Source organism: Sminthopsis crassicaudata, chromosome 3 (assembly GCF_048593235.1).
Source record: "Sminthopsis crassicaudata isolate SCR6 chromosome 3, ASM4859323v1, whole genome shotgun sequence".
Classification (NCBI taxonomy): Eukaryota; Metazoa; Chordata; class Mammalia; order Dasyuromorphia; family Dasyuridae; genus Sminthopsis; species Sminthopsis crassicaudata.
This window is the reverse complement of record NC_133619.1, coordinates 260,299,653-260,319,813: the sequence shown is the minus strand read 5'-3', so window position 1 is coordinate 260,319,813 and position 20,161 is coordinate 260,299,653. Positions and strand designations below refer to the sequence as shown.

The 20,161-nt window shown below is 33.0% G+C and overlaps 1 protein-coding gene across 7 annotated transcripts in view; it reads left to right on the top strand.

The window, feature by feature from the left end:
* The window catches only part of DOP1B (DOP1 leucine zipper like protein B), a 139,457-nt gene that overhangs the window by 31,736 nt on the left and 87,560 nt on the right, over window positions 1-20,161 (top strand). For 6 of the 7 annotated variants that reach the window (XR_012488000.1, XM_074300592.1, XM_074300596.1 and 3 more), the window contains 7 exons: window positions 939-1,062; window positions 10,872-10,981; window positions 11,832-11,946; window positions 13,466-13,586; window positions 15,882-16,001; window positions 17,620-17,725; window positions 18,600-18,791. Coding sequence is in view for 6 of the 7 variants with exons in the window: in XM_074300592.1 (XP_074156693.1) it covers window positions 939-1,062; window positions 10,872-10,981; window positions 11,832-11,946; window positions 13,466-13,586; window positions 15,882-16,001; window positions 17,620-17,725; window positions 18,600-18,791 (888 nt within the window). In the remaining variant the exon portion in view is untranslated. The remainder of the gene's footprint in view (window positions 1-938; window positions 1,063-10,871; window positions 10,982-11,831; window positions 11,947-13,465; window positions 13,587-15,881; window positions 16,002-17,619; window positions 17,726-18,599; window positions 18,792-20,161) is intronic. The other variant, XM_074300597.1, reaches the window with a different exon arrangement.

Below are 20,161 nucleotides of genomic sequence, written 5' to 3'. Positions count from 1 at the left end.
TCCTTTGACCAATCTGTCCTTCATATAGTTTCCAAAATAATCTCCCTATAGCATATTTTTGTATTATTTCCTTAACCAAAAACTTTGAATGGTCCTCTATTGCCTCCAAAATAAAATATAAAATCCTTACAAATTATTTTTATATGTATATACATATTTATGTGTATATATATAATATAAAATATAAATTTCAGGTCCTTCAAATCTAGCTTAGACTTTCCTTTCCAGCCTTGTTTTACAATTACTCCCTTTTATATACCTACATTCTAGTTCAGTTGGCCAGAAAGTTGTTCCTTCTATTCAGTCTTCATTTCATATTCTATATAGCCACATTGTTTTATCCTTTTATGATTAGAATGTGTAATATTAATAATAATAATAATAGCTAGAATTTACATGGTGTCTACATCTCAGAAGCCTTAATTTCTGTTTTTGTCAATCAGGTTAGATTCTTCTGTGAAGCCTTCCCTAATTCATTCAGTTTTTAGTATTTTCTCCTTCTACTTATTGATCTGTGTCTGTTATATTTCCTCAACCTGAGATGGCTTCATTTTCATTTTATTCCTCTATTACCTAATAGCTACTTGCATATAATTGGATTGTTCTGAGGATCAAATGAGATATTTGTGAAGTGCTTAACACATAGTAAATGCTTAATAAAAGCTTGTTTCTTTTCATCCTACCTTCCTATTAAGAAATTCTATGATGTCTTAAAGATATAGTATTCACTATCTGGAAAAGATTTGAGCTTCAGAACCTTGGGAAGGAAGTACTCTTCTAACAATGAAGTACTGATTTAAAATGTGAATTACTTTTGATAAATTATTTTAAATGAAATGTTTCAGAAATAAAGTTTCTGATATTTTGTAAAGAGGTTGTGATTTTTTTTCTTCAATTATCTACCGAAAAATTTTCTTTTCTTTTCTTTTTTACATTAGGACTCCGATAAAAGTGCCATTCCATTGCTTAGATCGGATATTGTTCGAATACTTTCAGCTGCTACCCAGACTTTGCTGAGAAGAGATATGTCTCTTAACAGAAGATTTTATGCATGGTTGCTAGGTACTGAATAATATATAATATTTCTATTAATAATTAAAGTAGCTTATTTCTAGTTCAGAATTTACAAATAATTTTTGCTTTAGTGTAGAACTTCTAAATTACATACTTGGGAAAACAAAGTTTCAAAACAACACAATAATACTACTAATTGCAGCATATCATCAATTATTCAATTCTGTTGCCTATACTTTCATTTCATAGAATCATTTCCCAAAAATATAAGTCAGTTCCAAGTAAAATTCCATTTCAATTTGAATGTAAAGAACAGTGAAATTCTATCCAAATCTTATCATTAAAGTAGAAGCTTATTGCTACAGAAAACAGAAAAGATAGATGAAGTTTGTGTTGTTATATAATTAAGACAAATGTATTTTTTATGCCATAGATGGAAAAAGAAAAGTCAAATTGGGCAAAAGATATTTCTTCCTTCCTCCCTTCCTACCCTCTGTTATATGTGGTTCAGATAGATTTTCCTTTTACTACATAGTGATTGTTTTCCTGATGAGTTATTATGTCATCATAATGCCTCTGCTGGAGTTCAGGAGAACCCCCAAAAGGCTGGGGTTCCAGGACAGTGTCATGAGGTATTTCAAAAGAATTTGCAAGCTCAGACCCAGCTCCAAGTTAAGGGGCAAAATTTATTATAATTGTAATGCCAATTAAAGCAAGTTAAGTCCTAAAAGAAGTTAGCAAAGTTAGCAAAGGGGCAAGAAGCTAAATTTATAGGGAAAAAAATTAGAGAAACCAGGTGTTTCATGTCACTGATATGCTAATTTTATAGCTTAGAGGTAGAGTTGAAGAGTGTTCTGACTCAGACTTTGTGCAATACTCTTAATTCTCTGGACAGAGCTCAAAGGGGAAATCTGGAGGCCTGAAACATCACTAGGTCAAGTGGCAGACACTAACTTTGTTCTGCACCTGGGTCAACTTTAGCACTTCGTTTATTGTTACTCAGTCTCAGAAACTCTGTTATCACTGACCAACAGGCTGTCATCTGACAGCCAACAATATTTTGTAGCCACAGAATCCTGGTCATATAGGGTGTGTTTTTCTTTGATTATTTTTATGCCCCTTTTTATTTTTCCAAATATATGTGAAACTAGTTAATCTTTGCAAAACCTTGTGTTCCAAGTTTCTCTTTCTCTCCATCCCACTTCCTTCCATAGACAGCAAACAATTCAATATAGGTTAAATAGTGCAATTCTCCTAAATATATTGCCATTTTCATCATCCTGCACAAGAAAAATCAAAAGATGAAAGAAAAAAAAAAAAACACAAGAAAAAGCTAGCAAACAAATAACAAGAACAGAAGTGAAAATACTATGATTTGATTCATTTTCAGGCTCTTTAGTTCTCTCTCTGATTGCAAATAGCTCTTTCCATCACAAGTCTGTTGGAATTGCCTTGAATTACCTCATTGTTGAAAAGAGCCAAATCCATCACAGTTGATCATCACATAATCTTGTTGCTGCTGTGAATAATGTTTTTTTGGTTCTACTCACTTCACTTAGCATCAGTTCATGCAAGTCCATCCAGGCTTTTCTGGAATCAATTTGCTCATCATTTTGTAAAACAATTATTTCCTTACATTCAAATAACATAACTTATTCAGCCATTCTCCAACTGATGAGTATCCATTTAATTTCCAGTTTTTGTCACTACAAAAGGGCTGCTGCAAACATTTTTGCATATGTGGATCCTTTTCCCTTTTTTATGATCCGTTTAGGATACAGATCCAATAGAGACACTACTGGAACAAAGTGTATGCACAGTTTGACAGCTCTTTGGGCATAGTTCCAAATTATTCTCCAGAATGGTTGGATCAATTCACAACTCCACCAAAAAATGCATTAGTGTTCTATTTTTCCCACATCCTCTCCAACAATTATTATTATCTTTTCCTGTCATCTTAGCCAATCTGAAAGATATAAAATGGTACCTCAGAATTGTCTTAATTTGCATTTCTCTAATCAGTAGTGATTAGGGCATTTTTTTTTTACTAGAAATGATTTTAACATCATTGTCTGAAAATTGTCCATATCTTTTGATCATTTATCAATTATGAATTGTATTCTTATAAATTTGAGTCAGTTCTCTATATAATTTAGAAATGAGGCCTTTATCAGAAACATCCACTGTTTTTTGTGTTTTTCCTCCCAGCTTTCTGCTTCCCCTCTAAATCTTGGCTGCATACCTTTTTAAATCTAATGCAATCAAAATTAGCTATTTTGAATTTCATTATGTTCTCTATTTCCTCTTTGGCCATAAATTTCTTCCTTCTTCACAAATTTGAGAAATAAATTGTCTTTTGTTCTCTTAATTTGCTTATAGTATCACCCTTTATGTCTAAATCATGAACCTATTTCGACTTTATCTTGGTTTAGATGCTGGACAATGGCTAGTTTCTGCCATATCATTTTCAAGTTTTCCCAACAATTTTTGTCAAATAGAAAGTTTTTATTCCAGAAATTGGAGTTTTTAGGTTTATCAAACACTAGATCACTATGGACATTGTGAATCTAACCTATTCCACTGATCTATCACTCTTTATTTCCTAGCCAGTACCAAATGGTTTGGATGACCGCTGCTTTATAATATGGTTTTAGGTCTAGAACAGCTAATACCTTCTTTTGCATTTTTTTCCCTTTAATTCCCTTGAAATTCTTGACCTTTTGTTCCTCCAGATGAATTTTGTTGTTGTTTTTATTTAACTCTATAAAGTAATTTCTTGGCAATTTGATTGGTATGGCATTGAATAAGTAGATTGATTTAGGTAGAATTGTCGTTTTTATTTTATTAGCTCGAAGCTTGTGATTTTGATATATCACAGTAGCTTCTTGGATCTACCTTTATGTATAACTTATTCAATCAAGATGATTATTTTTGGATATAATCCTAGTTGATCCTCTCCAGACCACCTACATAGTGTATAAAGTACTGGGTTTGAAGTTAGAAACAATTTCAGTTTCAATCCTGCTTGAGGCAATTACTGTCTGCTTCCCTTTCCTCAGCTGTAAAATGAGGATAGTAATAGCATCTTATTTCACTGGTGTTGTTTATAAGGCTCAAATAAGATAATCACTGTACTAAGCACTAGAACTATAAAAAAAGGAAAAGCTGCCCTCAGGGAGTTTACAATCTTATGGATAGCATATGCAAAAATGACAAAAAACTTTAGCAGGGTTACTGGCTTGTGATAGATACTTAATAAGGGCTTATTCGCTTTGTTTTCCTTTTTTCCCTTTATTTCATCTTCATCCAAGAACATACAGGCCATCTAGGGGAGGGGATGGAGGGAAGGAAGGGAAAAATTGAAACAGAAGTTTTTGCAAGGGTCAGTGTTGAAAAATTATCCGTGCATATGTTTTATATATAAAAAGCTATTTTTAAAATTTTGTTAAGCTCCTACTATGTGCCAGGCATTGTACTAATAATTAGGGATAGAAGAAAAGGTTAAAAAGCTCTCAAAACATCCAACTCTTCCCTCAAAGAGCTTATAATATAGTGGGAAGGACAAAATGCAAATACATATAAAGCAAGCAAATTAATAGCAAATAATTAACAGACACAAGAAACTGGAATTGAGGGTTGAGGAAGTCTTCCCAGAAAAGATGAGATTTTAGATGGGATTTAAAGGAAGCCAGGAAAATGAGTAGTCAGAGAGAAAGGAGCACTCTCCCAACATAGGTGCTGGAACTCTATCTTCCCAGAAATCAGCCGGAGTCAGGATCACTAAACATTTTTATTCTTGATCTTTTACGGTCAAGGTCAGGGGGTTAGGTCTAACAATCTCACACACACCTTCCTCCCTCAAATGCCGGGAGAGACTGACTTAGCATCCGCGTCTCAATTGCCTCCCACACACGTCACTTCCCCCTCAAAATGAGCAAAATTGAGAGATATGAATATATCATTCATGAATGGTTAGGAAACCAATGGCTCTTGATAGAATAGTACATATTAGAGAGTAAGGTGTAAGAAGACCTAGAAAGGAAGGAAACATAGCCAACCAAGATGATGGAGTAGGTGCAGCAAGCTCTGTCAACCTTCCCTCCAAGCAACTTTAAAATAACACATCAAGCTAAGGGAAATGAGCAGAACCAGGAGATCATTATACACGGGAACAACAAGATTATTTGATGATCAATACTGATGGACATGGTTCTTTTTAACAATGAGATGATTCAAACCAGTTCCAATTGTTCAATAATGAAGAGAATTAGCTATACCCAGAGACAGGACTATGGGAAATGTATGTGGACCACAACATAATATTTCCACTTTTTCTGCTTGCATTTTTGTTTTCCTTCTCAGGTTTTTTTTTTTTCTTTCTTTCTAAATTGATTTTTTCTTGTACAGCAAGATAACTGTATAAATATGTATACATATATTGGATTTAACATATACTTTAACATATTTAACATGAATGGGACTACCTGCCATCTAGGGAAGGAGGTGGGGAGAAGGAGAGAAAAGTTGAAACAGAAGGTTTTGCAAGCGTCAATGTTGAAAAATTACCCATGCATATGTTTTATAAATAAAAAGCTATAATAATAATAATAATAAAAACACATCAAGTTGAATTCTGAAGTAACATAGCCAACAAAAGGTCAAAATGTTTTTCCAGCCTAAGACAATTTAGGATTTTGGAAGGAAGGTCTGTGGCACTAGAGTGGGGACTGATTTAGAGCACAAAAATTATTAACACCAATGATAGGTTTTGGAGTTAGTTCCAAGAGCTACAGTAGCAGTGAAAGAAACAGCAGTTTCAGGAATACTAGCCCAGATATGGTAAGGGGGATTGGAAAAACAGTCAGATAGATATTAGAGTAATTAAATTCATGGCAGCTGATGGGTTTACCAAGTGAAGTAGTATAGAGGGGGAAGAGAAGAGAACCTAAGACAGAACCCTGAGGGACACCAATACTTAGAAGGCATGAACTTGAGGAGTAGCTAGCAAAGGAGGCAAAGGAATAATCAGGTTAAGGAAAACCAGGAGAAAACTTATAGGAGAAGAGAATCAAAGTTGGAAGTCAGATTGTAAGAGGCTAAGGAGAGAGTAAGAGGGAAAAAAAGTGAAGGTACCTATTGTAAATGACCTTTTGAAAGAGTTTAGCTATAAGGGTAGAAGGATAGTAAGAGTGGAAGAATCAAATAAGGTTTTGCTTTATTTAGTTTTTCAGGATAGGGGAGATATGGTCTTGTTTGTAGATAGTAAGAATGAATTAGTAAAGAAAGATATTGGAAATAAATGAAAGAGTAGGGCTGACAGGGGTATAAATATTGGAAGAGATGGGGTAGAATGAGACCACTTGGACAAATAGAGGGATTAGTTTAAGTACAGCTTTAAGATCACTTCATCATGTGAGATAGAAGTGATGAAGAAGAAAGTAGCAGAAGGCACCTGAGTGACAGAAGATGAGAATTAGGGGAGAAGAGGTAGTTGATGAATGACTTCACTTTTTTCTGTAAAATATGAGACAAGGTTCTCAGCAGAGAGGATGTAGGGAGGGGTGTATTGTCCAGGTTTCATGAGCATACAACAACGAGGTCAGCACAACGGCTCTGTAGTTCGACAGTCACTCTAGCAGCAGTGAGGTCTTGTTGAGATTATTTAACATAAATTCATAGTAGAGTCAATCATAATGGCTGAATGATTTTCTCCATCTTTTTTCAGCAGCACATGTGTAACCATGAAGATACCAAATGGTGGGAGTGATCCAAGACTGAGGCTTAGCTAAGGCATGTTCAGTGATGTGACAAGGGGCTATGGATCCAAAAGGAAGAAAGTATAGAATTGAATAGATTCCTCAAGGAGTCAAGATGGGGAGAAGATGAGAATGGCTAGTGCAAGGAAGGTGATTAAAATGAAGAATAGCATTGTGTAAGGGAAAACAGAGAGAAAGGTTTAAGGTTAATAAATTATGACCAGCGAAGGCCATTTTAGAATTCTTGATGACATAGGACATTTGGACAGGCTGCATGCAAAAAGTCTATGGTGACTCAATTGTTTTAATTCAGATGGTCCAGATGCATGATAGGGACTGCAGAAAAAATTGGATATGCATTATTCCTTCAATGGATCTTATCTTCCTTATGCTGCTCCTGGCTATCACAATTATTTTATCGTAGGAAAATTTTATAAACTACTGTACTATTTCTTTGAAACCATTTTAAAATAATTTTTGCATTGTTTTATATTATTGTATAATTTATTTTTAAAGTTTTCTCCCAATTTTAAGGTTTATTTTTGAGATGACTTTAAGTTTTAAAAACCCTCCAAAACATTTTGGGACCTTATTAGCAAGGGATGAAACACAACAGAGCTAGAATTGACTCCTAGGGCTATTGTAGCTATTGTGTTCTAGTGGCTCCTCTGCCTTGACTCTTAGCTTAGTCCTTCTGCTCAACACCTAGTAACTTCAACTAGGAGATGGAGAGTGGAAAGGAAGGTAGAAAAAGTTATAAGAAGGAACTCATCAGAGATTTTTTTTTTCCTGAAATAGCCCTTCCTATGAGTGTTTCCTTGATATTTTTTAATCTGGTGACTCAAAAAATGGATTTGTGTTTTAATATCCTTTTTTTATTCTTCAAGTATGCCCTTTTAATCTTAATGTGGTTTTAAATTGAATTTTATGGTTCATAAGTGCCTATTGTATTTTTTTAAAATCTTGAATATCTTGGACTAAATCAAATGTAACCTTAATCCACAGTAGTATGTAATATAGGTCATTAATATGATCTATAGGATAGGTCAGAGTGGGAGTAGGAAATTGGAGGTAGAAATTGAATCTCTAGATCTATGAATTGATTGGTATGAAGCAATTCATATATAATCAGCAACTCATATATAATTTATGATATTTAGGAAGTTTTCTGGGACTCTGAGAAATTAAGTGCCTTGCTCAGAGTTAGATAGTTAACATCTGTCAGAGCCAGAGTTTGAATTTAAGTCTTTCCTGTGTCACTAAAAATCTGTATCACTCCACTCCACTGTCACTTATTTGGATATCTGTTAAGATTGATTTCTGGGATATAAAAGTATAGGATGTAGATGGATATTTGTTGGTTACCATTTCATCTATTGTAGAGTAGTAATAGCAGCTTCCAATATTTTATAAATTTTCATATTTTAATGTTCTTCTCTAAAATATAATGTTCTCTGGGAGCAGATTTCTTGGGGAGCTTCTGGAGGCAGCCTAGGCTTCAGTTCAGTTTCAATAATCACCTCAAATGCAGCCAGGAGTTAAAGTCCAAATCCTTTATTGTCTTTTCCAAAATCTTATCTCCTTCACTTTGGGCTTGGCTAGTTTTCTTAGAGGCTTATCTCTCTCCTTTGTTCCTCCAGAGCTCTTGTCTGAATGTCTCCAGCCTGCACAAAGGTAGAAGTGGGAATAAATCTGACTCTGCCTCCGAGAGTGGACTTGTGGGATCTCCTTGCTTATATGTTGTACACTGAGCATACACCAATCATTTCATCACTAGGAAACCATTATTTATTGTAGGATTAAATCAATGCTAAATTAGATTTAACCATTGTCTCCTCAATTCTACTTAGTACCTTGTTTCAAGTTCTGGCCCATAACATCTCTTTGTAGGGTCAGATCAGTCATATTGAACCATGCTAACTAAATTAGATAATTAGTCTCTTATCCATTCCAGTGACTTATCACCTTGTAAGAATCCTAACATCATATTACTTTCTAAACAATAATCCGTCAATATAGGAGTGGTTTGAGATTTCCTGCTTCAGTAAATTAAGGCAAACAGGTTAAATAATTTACTCAGGGTCATACAGCTAGTGAATATCTGCAAGATTTGAATGCAAGTCTTTCTGACTCCAGGCCTGGCCCCTCTATCCACTGAGCTACCTAGCTGTCTCTATGGTGAGAAACATTTACATTTAAATGTCAGTCTGTTAAGATTGGTTAATATTTTATAAGTCTTTAACTCAAGGTTCAACATACAAATGCTTTTTCTTCCCAGAAGCTTTCCCTGGTAATCCTTTTGTAAATAAACTTCCAATTCTTTTTAGTAAGAATTAGTTAAATATCACTAACAAGTTCAAGATTTTGTTCTGGGCACTGAGGATGCAAAAACAAGAAAAAAGCTACGTTCTGGGAGAGGAACACATGTACACAGATGTACATAATATAATTTGGGAAGCACTAACAATTGGAGGAATTAGGAAAGGCTTCTTGAAGGAAGTTGAACTTAAGCCAGTCTCTAAAGAAAGTTAAAGATTCCAAGAGGCAGAGATGAGGGAAAGTTCTATTTCTCCCCTCCCCCAATTTTTAAACATTTTTATTTAAAGTTTTGAGTTCCAAATTCTATTCATCTCCTCCCAATCCCTAAGATGGTAAAGCAATCAGATATAGGTTATATATTTGCTATTTTGTGAGACATTTCTATATTAGTCATTTAGTCAATGATATTCCATTACAAACATACTATAACTTGTTTATCCGATCCCTGATTGATGAGCATCCCTTTGATTTCCATTCTTAGTCACTACAAAAAGAGCTGCTATCGATATTTTTATACAAATAGGTCCTTCCCCCCTTCCTTTTTTTTGCGGGGGGGATTCTTTGGGATATAGACCTAGCAGTGATGCTAGATGCAAAGTTTTATAGCTGTTTGGGCATAAGGAAGACTATGTTTCAAGCATGGAGATTAACTAATGTAAAACCATGGAGGTTGGAAATGTAATGTCATTTACAGGATAGCGCAAGTCAGTTTGGCTGGAATGCAGACTGTACAAAGGGGAGCTACATAATGTGTCACTGATCTGGAAAGATTGCTGTTGTCCAATCTGTTTCAGTTGCATTCAACCTTTATGATCTCATTTGACGTTTTCTTGGCAGAGATACTAGAGTAGTTTGCTATTTTCTTTTCCAGCTCATTTTTCAGATGAGGAAACCAAAACAAAAAGAGTTAAGAGATTTGACTGGGGTCACACAGCTAGTAAGTGTCTGAAGCTGGATTTGAACTCAGGAAGATGAATTTTCCTGACTCTAAGCCTGTCTCTGTATCCACTGTACCACCTAGCTGCCCCTAACTGGGTTGATTTCTGAACAGCTCTTACTTCTCTGGCAGTATTTTATTTTGTAATTCTCTCTTACACTATTATATTAAACTATAATTATCTGTCCATACATCTTATCCCCTCTATTGGATTGTAAAATCCTTGATAAACTTTGTATCTCCCATTTACTTAGCACAGCATTTTATTCATGGTAACTTCTTAAAAATAGGGGCAGCTAGGTGGCGCAGTGGATAGAGCACCAGCCTTGAATTCAGGAGGACCCGAGTTCAAATGTGGTCTCAGACACAACACTTCCTAGCTGTGTGACCCTGGACAAGTCACTTAACCCCAGCCTAAAGTTTAAAAAAAAAAAATTTAAAAAAAACAAACAAAACTTCTTAAAAATATCATTGTACTCAAAACACCTAGTTGCCTAATTGGTAATTGCATGGAGACTGGAGAACACACCTGCTGTATATAGAAATTCTTATTAACAGAATCAAGTCCATGTTGGTGCAAAAAATAAGTGTAAACAGTTGAGGGTAGATTAAAATGGTATTTTACCTAAGCTATGGTTAATTACTGTTACAAATTTTCAGTCAGTAAAAGAGTAACATAAAACTCTTAAAACTATTGCTCTATTCTTTCTGACTTTCTAGGATAAATTGAATTATAAGATATTATGATATGGGAATCTTGCCTCACATTATGTGATATTATTTTCTTGTTTTATATATTTTATGTTAAACTTCTTTATGAACAAATGTTTTTATTTCATTTGTAGGCTCAGATATCAAAGGAAATACTGTTGTGCCTCAACCAAATGTCTCAACATCTTATGAAGACCAATCTGCCTATTTTTTTGAAAAATACTCAAAAGATCTCTTAATTGAGGTAGGAGGATCATTTTTGCCCAGAAGTTTCCAAATTCAGAGAGCTGTTTGTCCTAATGTAACTATAGGATTACTTTGCTGAGTCTTGAGCAAACATAAGTGTGATCTATTCATGTGGCCAGCCTTTTCTGAACCGCCTCCCCCACCTGCTAGTGCCTTCTCTCCTAAATTTTTATTTAATTACTTTGTGTTTTTTTATAGATATGTACGTATACATATATTATGTGTATATATATATATAGTATGCATTTATTAATGTTACATTTGTGTTCTTGTGTTTTTACATATATTTATTCTCTCTCCCAATAAAATGCAAGCTTATTGGGAGTAGGAATTATTTCATATTTTGAACTTGCATTTGAAGCATCTGGCCCATGCTTGGAATTCAACAGATACTTAATAAATATTTGTTGATTGATTGACACCAGCACTGTAAGCACACCTTGATATCTTTATTTGTAGAACTCGATTTGTTTGTTACATCTTGTAGGACTGTGTCTAAAGCATCTAGTGGTATTTGACCACACTTAAAAATGACCTAGAATAATGGGAGGGGAAAGAGAAAGTAATAAGTAGTAATAAGCATTCATATAGCATGTACTTTGTACCAGGTACTATATTAAGAACTTTTAAAAAATACCTTATTTGATCCTCACAACAAACCTGCAAGATAGAGTGCTATTTTCATCTTCATTTTATCATTGAGCTCAAAGTTACTATGTACCTTAGATCAAGTTTCCTGACTTTAAGCCCATTGTGCTGCATAGCTGTCTCAAAAAAAGAAAAAAAAATCTTTTGAAATTTCACATCATTGGTATAAAGTATTCTAACATGTCATTTTTAAAAATTAGGCATTGATTGGAATTTTGCATCAGAAGTTTACCAGCTCTGAATTTGAAGAAAGTCATCAGGCTTACCTGAAACCTTTCCGTATCCTTGGCAGTCTTCTTGACAAGCCAGAAATAGGTAATAAAGTAAAAAGAATTTAATGTTAAACTTAATTTAATATTTCTTTGATTCAGAGGCACTTTGGGTTCTTTCCATACTTCAGGATTATTGTTATGAACATCAGCTGTCATCAGAGGGATGAATGTTACCTTTTGATTTTTTCATCTTATGAATTTATGATATATTATCACATGAATTTCACTTATTGAAATAAAAGAAATAAAATGTTTAACTTTATTTCCAAGCCAGTTATTTTGTATGGTGTCTGGTTAAGGATCTGTCTTTAATAGCTGAAGTCTGGTAATTTGATATTTTTAAGAGTGTGGTATGTGAATGTAAAAGAAAAATTCAGTATTCTGGTCAGTTGGCACAGACCTATAAGAAACTAATTTATTAAGTATTTCTAAGGATGTAGAACATAAATGCATTTGAAAATCTCTCTAATCTAACCTTTCTACTTAAAATTTTATAATAATCAAGAAAAAAGGCAAAAAAATGTTGAGAAGGGCACAAAGTTTAGGTTTGAATTTTTGAATAAATTAAAACCATAATAAATTCAACCATGAACTGTGGAGAATCATCTTTTGAAACCAATTCAACTGATCAAGGGTAGAGAAAGAAGAATACTGCTCTTAATTGGTTTTATAGTAATTTTTCTTCTCATTTTCCAATTTTCCAAAACTCAGCAAAGGACCTTAAGTAATAGCTGAGATTAGTTATTTTCAAAGGTAAATTTTATTTTATTTTATTTTTTATTATTTTTTATTTTTTTAAACTAATTTTATAATGATAACTTGTTAAATTAAAGATAATTATAAACCATCCTCTGTATGTGATGCTGAGACAACATGTATCAGTTTTGGAGAAATATAAAAACACTGGAAGATAGTGGAAGTATTTCATGTTTAACATGTAACTAAAAGTATTTTTTCTTTATGTGAAAGGAAGTATCTATATCTTTCTGTGGAGAAAACAATAAGGAAAGGATCTTTTGTCATAATCTACGTGTTTTGATTATTTCTATAGTCATCTTTTATGTATGTATTTGCCTGTCTTTGAGAATTTTCATTTTCTTCCTATGTGCTGACTATTTTTTAAATGTATGTGTAGGTGTATGTCTGTTGCTTTGGGAATTGAGAAATGTCCTTTGAGTATGTCTTTCATATTGTCTTAATTATATGTTATTGTGGTTGTCATTATTGGAGTCAGTTTTATGTATGTTACAGTCTGATTAAGATATTTGCCTTGTGTGTGTGTATATATGTATATATATACATATATATATCTTCATGTGAAATAATTCTGATAATTAAGCAGTTTAAGAATATATCAACAGTTCAGGTTCTTTCCTTTCTAAACCTATTTACACACAAAAAAATTTTTTTTTAAAGAAAAATGTGTATAGAGTTTTTCTATAATAAAGTTATTCTTTTCATACAAATAGCAGTGCCTTTTTGTGAATGTTTAACTTACGAGTAAGAAATTAGACCAATTTTTTGTTCGTTTCATGAATTGACCTTCTTTTTTTCAATTGCAGGACCTCAGGTTGTTGGGGATTTATTTCTTGAAGTGATCAGAGCCTTATACTCTTACTGTAGAGATGCTCTTGGGATTGATCTTAAGCTTAGCTATACTCAAAGTGGAAATTTACTTACAAGGTATGACAATGAGTTTTCCTTCCATTATCTTTTTCATTGTTATATTTAAACCTGGAAGACAGCCTTAGAAAGAAGCTTTCTAGTCTAACCCCCTTATTGCTCAGGATGAGATAAAGTGGTACAATGACTTGCCTAAGTTCACACTAGGAGTTGAACACAAGTTCTATAATTCCAAAACATAATACTCTTGATTACCTCCCCCTTTGCTGAAAGCCTTTTTCTATTTACTTCATAGTGTTCTCAGGGTAACTATGTAGCTTAATGGATAGAGTGCTAAGTCTGACATCAGGAACACCTGAATTCAAATCTTCTCTCAGTCACTTACTAGCTGTGTGACCCTGGTTAAGTCACTTAACCCTGTTTGCCTCAGTTTCCTTATCTCTTAAAATAAGCTGGAGAAGGAAATGGCAAACCACTTCATTATCCACCCCATGCACAGTATTGGTATTCTATGATCCCACAGGGTCATAGACTAAACAGCAAAACAACAAAACTTTTCTCTCTACTCTTCTTTGATAAAAATCCCATTTGCTTTCATAGAATATGTTAGGTTATTCTAAAAGTCAACATTATTAGCTGCCTAATTAATATTGTTAACACAGTCTGTCATACTCCTACTCAAAAACCTGTAATGGAAGACTATTGCCTCTGGGCAATGGAACCCCTTAGCTTGTCATTTAAAGTTTAATAAATACTTGTTAATTTAAAACCTTCAAAAATAATATCTCTTATCTAACTTTCCGGATTTATTTCATATTAATTACTTTTAATATACTCTATATTTCAGCCAAACTGCCCTACTAGCTCTTCTTTGAACACTTCCCATCTCTGTGACTTTGCTTGGAACTTTTCTTAGATTTCTCTCAAATCTCCAACCTTCCTTCAAGGCTCAACTGAGGAACTTCATTCCATACAAAACTTTCCCTGATTACATGCTAATATCTCTACCCCCACTTGTGGGTGCTTTTTCCATCCTGAAATAATTTTTTATTTAGTTACTTTTGTATATATTGTTTCTCCCCAATATTCTGCAAGCTGGTATAAAGACAGTTATCTTTCAATTTTCCAAGGTATGGTACCAAACTCTGCATAAATAGACACTTTGCTTAGTTGAATAATAGCTAGTATTTGTAGATTAAAGTTTGCAAAGTGCATTACAAATATTTTCCCATTTTATCCTTGCAATAGTAGTAGGAAGTATGTGGTATTAGTCCCATTTTACTTAGGTGCCTAAAAAACCTAGGCACAGATAGCTTAAGGGACTTATCCAAGGTTCTAATATGGAGAGCTAGGTGTTGATAATCTTAAAAGGAAAGGAGATAATGTTTTTCTCAATTAAATAAATATTTTTTAAGTGCCTACCATAAATAAGGCACTATGAAGAGTACAAAAGTCACTATTTAGGGAGGATTGTGTGATGATATTTTTGGAGATTAAAAAAAAAACAAACAAGTTATTTTAAAGAAATGAGAGTAATAAATGTGCTTTTTTATTTATAGTGTTTAAAAATTTCTAAACAGTTGTTTGTTTTTTTAAGGGAAAACAAGCCTGGATCAATTTTTCTTCTTTAACCTTAATATCTTTTTCTTCCAATAAGAGAGTTATGTTAATCTTTTTCCCCCTAAGGCAATTGGGGTTAAGTGACTTGCCCAGGGTCACACAACTAGAAAGTGTTACTTATCTGAGATTTGAACTCAGGTTCTCCTAACTTCAGGGCTGGTGTTCTATCTACTGTGCCACCTAGCTGCCCCTGCTATTCCTCGTCATCTCTAGGAGATGTTCCTTATGAATGTTTTCAAAGCTTTTACTTTACTGAGTTCTTTTCACTTCCTAAAGTAATACTTAGGATGCCTTTCTTGCTAATTCTTAGAGGTTATGGAAGATAGTTTTTACTTTATATTTAACATAAGTACTGAAAAATTCCCCTTTAGAAAATTTTCTCCATGAAGACTTTGATAACTTCCTCAGAAATCACCTTCTTGGGTCTTTAGAAACAAAGAGTTTTAAAAATAATGAACTAAGGGTATTTGCAAAATTACACTATTTCAGGTCTATGATGTTCTCTTAAAATAGAATATATATGCTGCCAATGTGAGTACATGTTCTCTTAATTTAAACTTTATTTTTTAAAATAAATATTAGTATCTTTTGTTTTTTTATGTCAACAAATTTCCCCCAGTAATCTCTTTACCTCCAGGGACCCTCCCAGAGAGGAATCTAATATAATAAATAATGTTTTAAAAAGATAATAAATTAACTTTTTTCACAGATATGTTCCTATTTTTTTCTTTACAGTGCAATAAAAGAGAACAAATATGCTTCTGAGATTGTTAAAACTGTGAATTTTCTAATTACTTCCCTAAGTTCAGATTTCATCTGGGATTATATGACTCGATGCTTTGAAGACTGCTTTAGGTAATTATAAAATTTAGTATAAAAGAGAAATGAACTATATAAGAACTTTTTTGGGTAGTTAGAATGATCAGATTATAAATGGTTCAGTCTCTGACTGTGGCTTATGCTGAATTTTCATAATCTAACTACTGCAGAAGGAAATAAAATGTTAATGTTTGTCATGCAAGGAGTCAAGTCAGAGAAAAATAAGCAACTTAAATATCAAATGGTTTGTGTAAAAACAGCAGTATTTGATCTTCAGATTCAAAGACACTAATCAAGCCAAGAAACTTCCCTGTTTTGGGTATAATCTTTCTTTACTTTATGATGCTAACTTTGCTTTATATCCTAAAAGTGTAACTTATAGAAAATATGCTATGAATTTTCTAGATATATCATTCTGTTCAACTTCCATGTTGACAGTGCTTTTGCAACTTCATCTTAGAGAAAATGAGTTTTTAACTCAAAAATAGGATTTCATCTTTTAAATTTTAAATCATGAAATGAGCCAAATTGGCAGAGAAGATCAACCAAAGCAAGGCTGCTCTCTCCCATCTACTCTTTCTCGCCCCCAGAAAAGCAACAAATAAAAAAAGACAATAGAAATAATTAAAATATAAAGCCATGTAAGACAGCAAAAAAAAATTAAATTAACAAAGAAAAATGAGTGATAATATAATTTTAAAATACTGTAGAACAATTGAATTGGCATAAAGACTGATGGCGATAGAAAAGGGGCACAAAGTTAAGTTCAAAACAAAATATTATACAAAGAAGGATATTTAACTTGTTTATATTTTAAAAGAATATATTGATTTAAAAAAAATATATATATATATATAATAATTCTGTCCCAGAATTCATCAGAATCAAGATTTTAATAGTCTTACTTTCAGATTAGATACTTTTTCATTTTGCTTTTCTGTTAAAATTGCAAAATCTTTTTTTCCAAAATGAATCCATATGTGAGACTCTGTATTCCAATATATTTGATAACAGGAAAATTACTAAACTTGCATCTGGCTCTGGAAGAAGTCAGATATACCTAATGGTTCATTGAACTTGAAAAGAGTGCTGGGCTTGGGAGTCAAAAAAATCCAAGTTTCAGTCATAATTCTACCATAGTCACTTACTACATGGCTTTCAGCAAGTCATCTTACTCTAGGCTTTAGTTTTCTCCTCTCTAAAATTGAAAGAATTGAGTTAAATGATTTCCAAAGATCCCTTCTACCTCTAATCTTTTATGAGTTGTGTGAGCCAAAATATTATTTTAGGTTAAATATTGAATTTCAGTGTAGGAAAGGTATAACCCTGTGAAAGACACATTCTGCCTATAATTAAGCTTCTTTATTGAAATTCTAGGATTCTAAGCAACAAGTAATTTACAGAGTTAAAGTAAAATATTGATCAATTCTTGGATGTAAGATTTGAAAGAGTGTTTCCAGGATCTGAATTTGGCAAATTGAAGTTCTGCTTGATTTGCTTTGTTGCCAAAACTAGTCCTGTTCCACCTAAACATCTTAGTTTTAGGTTCTAATGATTGATCAGCCATTCTTTAAGATCTATATTGTTAGAGATACTAAGTCTTGCAAAACTAAGATCATATCTGAAAAAAATTTTTCCTCTTTTTTTGTGGCAGAAGCAGATCCATGGAAGTAAATCACCCCTTTACGAAAAACAGCACTTCTCCCACAGTTTCAGAACTTTGCATATTGCTTGTGTTCCTCCTTGATGTAATTCCATTGGTAAGAGAGACAAATTCTTTTTTTTTCCTGAGGCAGTTGGGGTTGTGACAAGTCCAGGGTCACATAGCTAAGAAGTGTTAAGAATCTGAGATCAGATTTGAACTCAGGTCCTCCTGACTTTAGGTCTGGTGCTCTATCCACTGTGCCACCAAATTTTTAAAGAGTTGTTCAAGGTTTGCTGTTGTCTTCTTTTTCTTGGAGTAACAGGCTAGTTTATTTGAAAAACAATCATGTGGGATATACAAATTAATGGACTCATCACCTTTTTTTCTTGTATGTGAAAAGTAAATGTAAAGAATTGGTTTAAATCTTCTGTCTTATAGAACATATTTAACCTATATCAGATTGCTTGCTGCTTTGGGGAGGAGGGGGGTGAGAAAGGGAGGGAGAAAATTTAAACATAAAATTGAACATTGAAAACAATCTTTACATGTATTTGGAAAAATAAAATACTATTAAAATAATAAATCTTCTATCATATAAGTAGGTTATAACTCTTGAGTCAGTTCTAAATATGTTTTCTTGAAATTAAAACAAATTGAATATCAAAAACAGTAATACAGTGTTTGCAAAGCCCTGTTATATGAGTAAAGAAAATAAAATAGTTGTGTTTCCTAATTAAAACATTACAATTGTATAATTTTTCTTTAATGAAAACTCTCATGTTCCTTTTTTTGTTAAGAAAGAAGGTAAAGAATGATTAGAAAACTGATTAGAAAAATATCAATTAAGTTGTTCAAGGAAAAAAAGAAATAAATTCATCTTTTCTTCTGCTTACTAAATTTGTAATTAATATTAAGATTATTCAGATTAGTAAAATAACTTTATATGAAATGACATTTTGAAATATATCCCTCTCCTCTTTCAAAAATAGGAACTTTATTCTGAAGTACAAACTCAGTATCTCCCACAGATGCTCAGTTACATGGTACAGTGCCTTTATGAGGAATTGGAATTTTTAACCTTGCCTGAACTCACCCATGCCTTAAAAACTTGCTTCAAAGTACTGAACAAAGTGCAGATGCCTCCATCTTACTTGGATATTGAGACACAGAGTGAAAATATGGTATGTACTGTTATCAATGAAAAACACTTAATGAATTGTTCCATATTAAAAGTGTTTTCTACTTTATGTGTATAACAAATAATTGGAGTTTCTGCTTGAAACAGAGAATTATTTCCTTGGGGCCTACATTTTTCCAGGGAAGCAAGTATAATTTATGAAAGGTTATACTATACTAATGACATTAATTTTGGCATCAATTAGAAATGTTTAATTAATAGAATAAATGTAGAATTTGTTGTCCTCTGAAAAAGAAAAACAGTGAATATTACTAAGTTTTATTCTGGAGCATATAATTGGAATATTTTTATACTGATAATTTAGAACATAATAAATAATATGTGTCTAATTTGGAGGGGTTTTTTTTCCTGAGGCAGTTGGGGTTAAGTGACTTGCCCAAGGTCACACCACTAGAAGTGTTAAGTGTCTGAGACCAGATTTAAACTCAGGCCCTTCTGATTTCAGGGTTGGTGCTCTATCCACTGCACCACCTAGCTGCCCCTAATTTGAGGGTTTATTTTTGTTTTTGTTTTTTTTAAATCATGCACAATAAAGAAAACTACCAGATAAATAAAGTATGAGCAAATAAATATAAGCAAAATGAAATTGGGGATTGGACCAACTATCCATAGAATTCTTTTCAAGAACTTGCTTTCTTAGGGGAAAGTGGCTTTAAATTTTCATTATCCTGATTCTGTATATACTAAATGAATTCCAGAAATTTGCAACATTTTAACTTCACATTGTCTCTGTTGGTATATGCATGTCTCTGATGTCTATGTATGTGTGTTTTGAAAGGGTTTAGGGGAGATAAAGAATCCAGCCCATGATTTTATTGTTCCTATAAGGAAACTCCCTCAATCAATGCAGAGTGACAATAATTAGCAACTTTTGGTCTTAGAACTTCCTGGGAGCATTTAAGAACCTTAGTGACATATCTAGTATATGTTAGAGTTAGGACTTCAATCCAGATCTTGCTGATGTTGTGGCTTGCTCTTTGTTGTACCATGTTTCCTCATAACATGCATTTTTATAAAAAGAAATCCCTTCTCATAATTTGATTTAATATGTTGTTAGGAACTTCAAAAATCTATTCAACAGAATTCATGAGTTGTTGGAGCTGAGGTCAAGTTATCACTCAGTGGCTAATATAATGATGAACTTCTCTGAATTTGGAGTAAGATATCCTGAATAAGAATATCTGTTCTGGTATTTCCTGCCTGTTTGTCCTTAGACAAACTACTTATTTTCCCTGAGCCATACTTTATTTCCGTGTAAAATGAATGAATTGGTTATAGATAATCTCTAAATTACCTTCTAGTTCTAAAACTGTGATGTCTGAAGACAGGACATTTTGCATTCATACATCCAGC